The sequence below is a fragment of the Colobus angolensis genome, unplaced genomic scaffold, assembly GCF_000951035.1.
Source record: "Colobus angolensis palliatus isolate OR3802 unplaced genomic scaffold, Cang.pa_1.0 Scaffold47, whole genome shotgun sequence".
Classification (NCBI taxonomy): domain Eukaryota; kingdom Metazoa; phylum Chordata; class Mammalia; order Primates; family Cercopithecidae; genus Colobus; species Colobus angolensis.
This window is the reverse complement of record NW_012118154.1, coordinates 3,381,438-3,383,626: the sequence shown is the minus strand read 5'-3', so window position 1 is coordinate 3,383,626 and position 2,189 is coordinate 3,381,438. Positions and strand designations below refer to the sequence as shown.

Sequence of the window (2,189 nt, the reverse complement as noted above, 5' to 3'; positions counted from 1 at the left end):
CCGGGAGGCGGAGCTTGCAGTGAGCTGAGATCCGGCCACTGCACTCCAGCCTGGGCGACAGAGTGAGACTCCATCTCAAAAAAAAAAAAAAATGTTGCTCACCAAATTGGTGACAATTTGGTACACAGCAGTAGAACTAAGACATAGCATGCAAATATATAATGTGTCAGAGGTAAATGTTGCAGAGAAAAGTAAAGCGAAGTAAGGGGAATGAGAGAGCATTTGTGTGTGTATCTGTGTGAACATGCTGTTTGACAGAGTGCTCAGGGGACACCTTACTGTCTTGAATTGAAACATTTCACTGGTTTGTCTTCCAGTCAGCCTTTGGGCTTCATGGGAGCAGAAATGATCTTGCCCTCCCTGAATGCCCAGGGCCTGGCACAATGCAGGAGGAGCTCAAAAGCTGAACAAGGAAGTCCAAAAGTAAGTCTTTTTTTTTTTTTTTTTTGAGACAGAGTCTCGCTCTGTCACCTAGCCTGAAGTGCAGTGGTGCAATCTTGGCTCACTGCAACCTCCGCCTCCCGGGTTCAAGCGATTCCTCTGCCTCAGCCTCCTGAGTATCTGGAACTACAGATGGGCGCCACCACGCCTGGCTGAGTTTTGCATTTTTAGTAGAGATGGGGCTTCGCCATGTTGGCCAGGCTGGTCTTGAACTCCTGACCTCAGGCGATCCATTTGCCTCGGCCTCCCAAAGTGCTGGGATTACAGGCATGAGCTACCACGCCCGGCCCAAAAGTAAGTCTTGTTTTCCAAGATCCTGAGCTTCTTGAGGGTACAGAACCACCTTTTTTGCTTCTCTGGAGTCTCCAAAATATCTCCCCTACACAGTATTCAGTAATCCCTGGAACGCATTCTCTATCTCCAGCTTTCTCCCTGGCCCTACCCCTCTCAACCGTATCCACTCCAGGGTCACCTCTCCATGTCAGGGTCACCTTTTCCAGACGGGTCTCCAATTCTGACACGTCGGCTTCCACCATCTCAATAGAGGCTCTGGGAAAGAGGGGGTCATGGGAACAGAGCTTGGGTCGGTCTGGTCTGTCTGCCTCATCAGGCGGGATGGAGTCGCAGGGCGGTGGGTATGGAGGAGGAAGCTGCAGAGTTGAGAGGCTCGCTCCCCACCCGCGCACTTGTGCTCTGCCCGCTCTGCAGTCTGGGAACTACCACAGCCCAGGCCAGAGCAGTAAGGGTAGAAGCAGGGTGGATGTGGCCAGGGCAGGAAGTTGCTAACCGCCCCAGAGCAGGTGCTGGGGGAGGGGCAGGGGTCCCACTGAGAGGCCAGAGGGAATGCCAGCTCTAGGGCTGAGGGAAACTGCAGAGGCCAGGAGGAGCATGCAGGGGTGGAGAGCACTGGAGTACCCTGCTTTGATAGCTGGGGTACCACTTTGGCCCACAGGCTCGCTCCTGCCTCTGGGAGGCCTGCTGCCTGGAAGGAGATCTGGCCTGGGGAAAGGTGTGTGTGTGCTGGGGGTGTGAGACTTTTCCCTCCTTAGCCCCCTAGACCAGTTCACACTTACCGGAAACGGGGTGAGTCCTTGAGACACTCCTCGAAATCCAGCTTGACCGTCATCTCAGCTTGCCTGCTGTGGGGCCCGCGGGCCCTGGAGGCCAGACGCCTGGGGATGCAGGTGGAGGCACTTTCTGTCCCAGGAGGTGGAGATGATGGGGAAGGAGAAGAGGGACCTGAGCGGGGAAGGGCCTGGGGGGCACAGTTCTTTCCCCAAGGGGAAAGTGGTGTCCTAGGAGGAGCTCCCACCCCACACTTCCAGGCAGTGCTAGGAGGGGCAGGGGTGGGGCCTGGGCGGAGGATGGGGGCCTGAGATCAGAGAAGCCACAGCCCCGCCCTCAGAGGCGATCTGCCAGCTCCTTCCTCTTGGGGCCCTAGCCTCTGTTTCTTTCTCTCTTCTTGGTTGAGTCTTGGGGGCCTGGCAGATCTAGGTTCAAATCCTGGCTCTGTCACTTAGAGGTTGTGTGCCCCTGGACGAGCTCTCTGATTCCTCAGTTTTCTCATCTGGAAGATGGGAATGATGACCCCTTCCTCCAGGGAATTAATTAATTAATTAATTAATTAATTTTTGAGATGGAGTCTCCCTCCGTCACCCAGGCTTGGAGTGCAGTGGCGCGATCTCGGCTCACTGCAACCTCCGCCTCCTGGGTTCAAGCGATTCTCCTGTCTCAGCCTCACGAGGAGC

General features: G+C 55.4%; 1 protein-coding gene across 1 annotated transcript in view; it reads right to left on the bottom strand.

The window, feature by feature from the left end:
* Positions 1-1,778, bottom strand: part of ACAP1 (ArfGAP with coiled-coil, ankyrin repeat and PH domains 1) — a 14,866-nt gene extending 13,088 nt beyond the window's left edge. Inside the window, exons 1-2 of the mRNA XM_011958504.1 lie at positions 1,515-1,778; positions 933-990 (exon numbers count right to left, since the gene is read on the bottom strand). Of these exons, the coding sequence (XP_011813894.1) occupies positions 933-990; positions 1,515-1,567 (111 nt within the window). The 5' untranslated portion in view covers positions 1,568-1,778. The remainder of the gene's footprint in view (positions 1-932; positions 991-1,514) is intronic.
* Between the last annotated feature and the right edge of the window lie 411 nt (positions 1,779-2,189).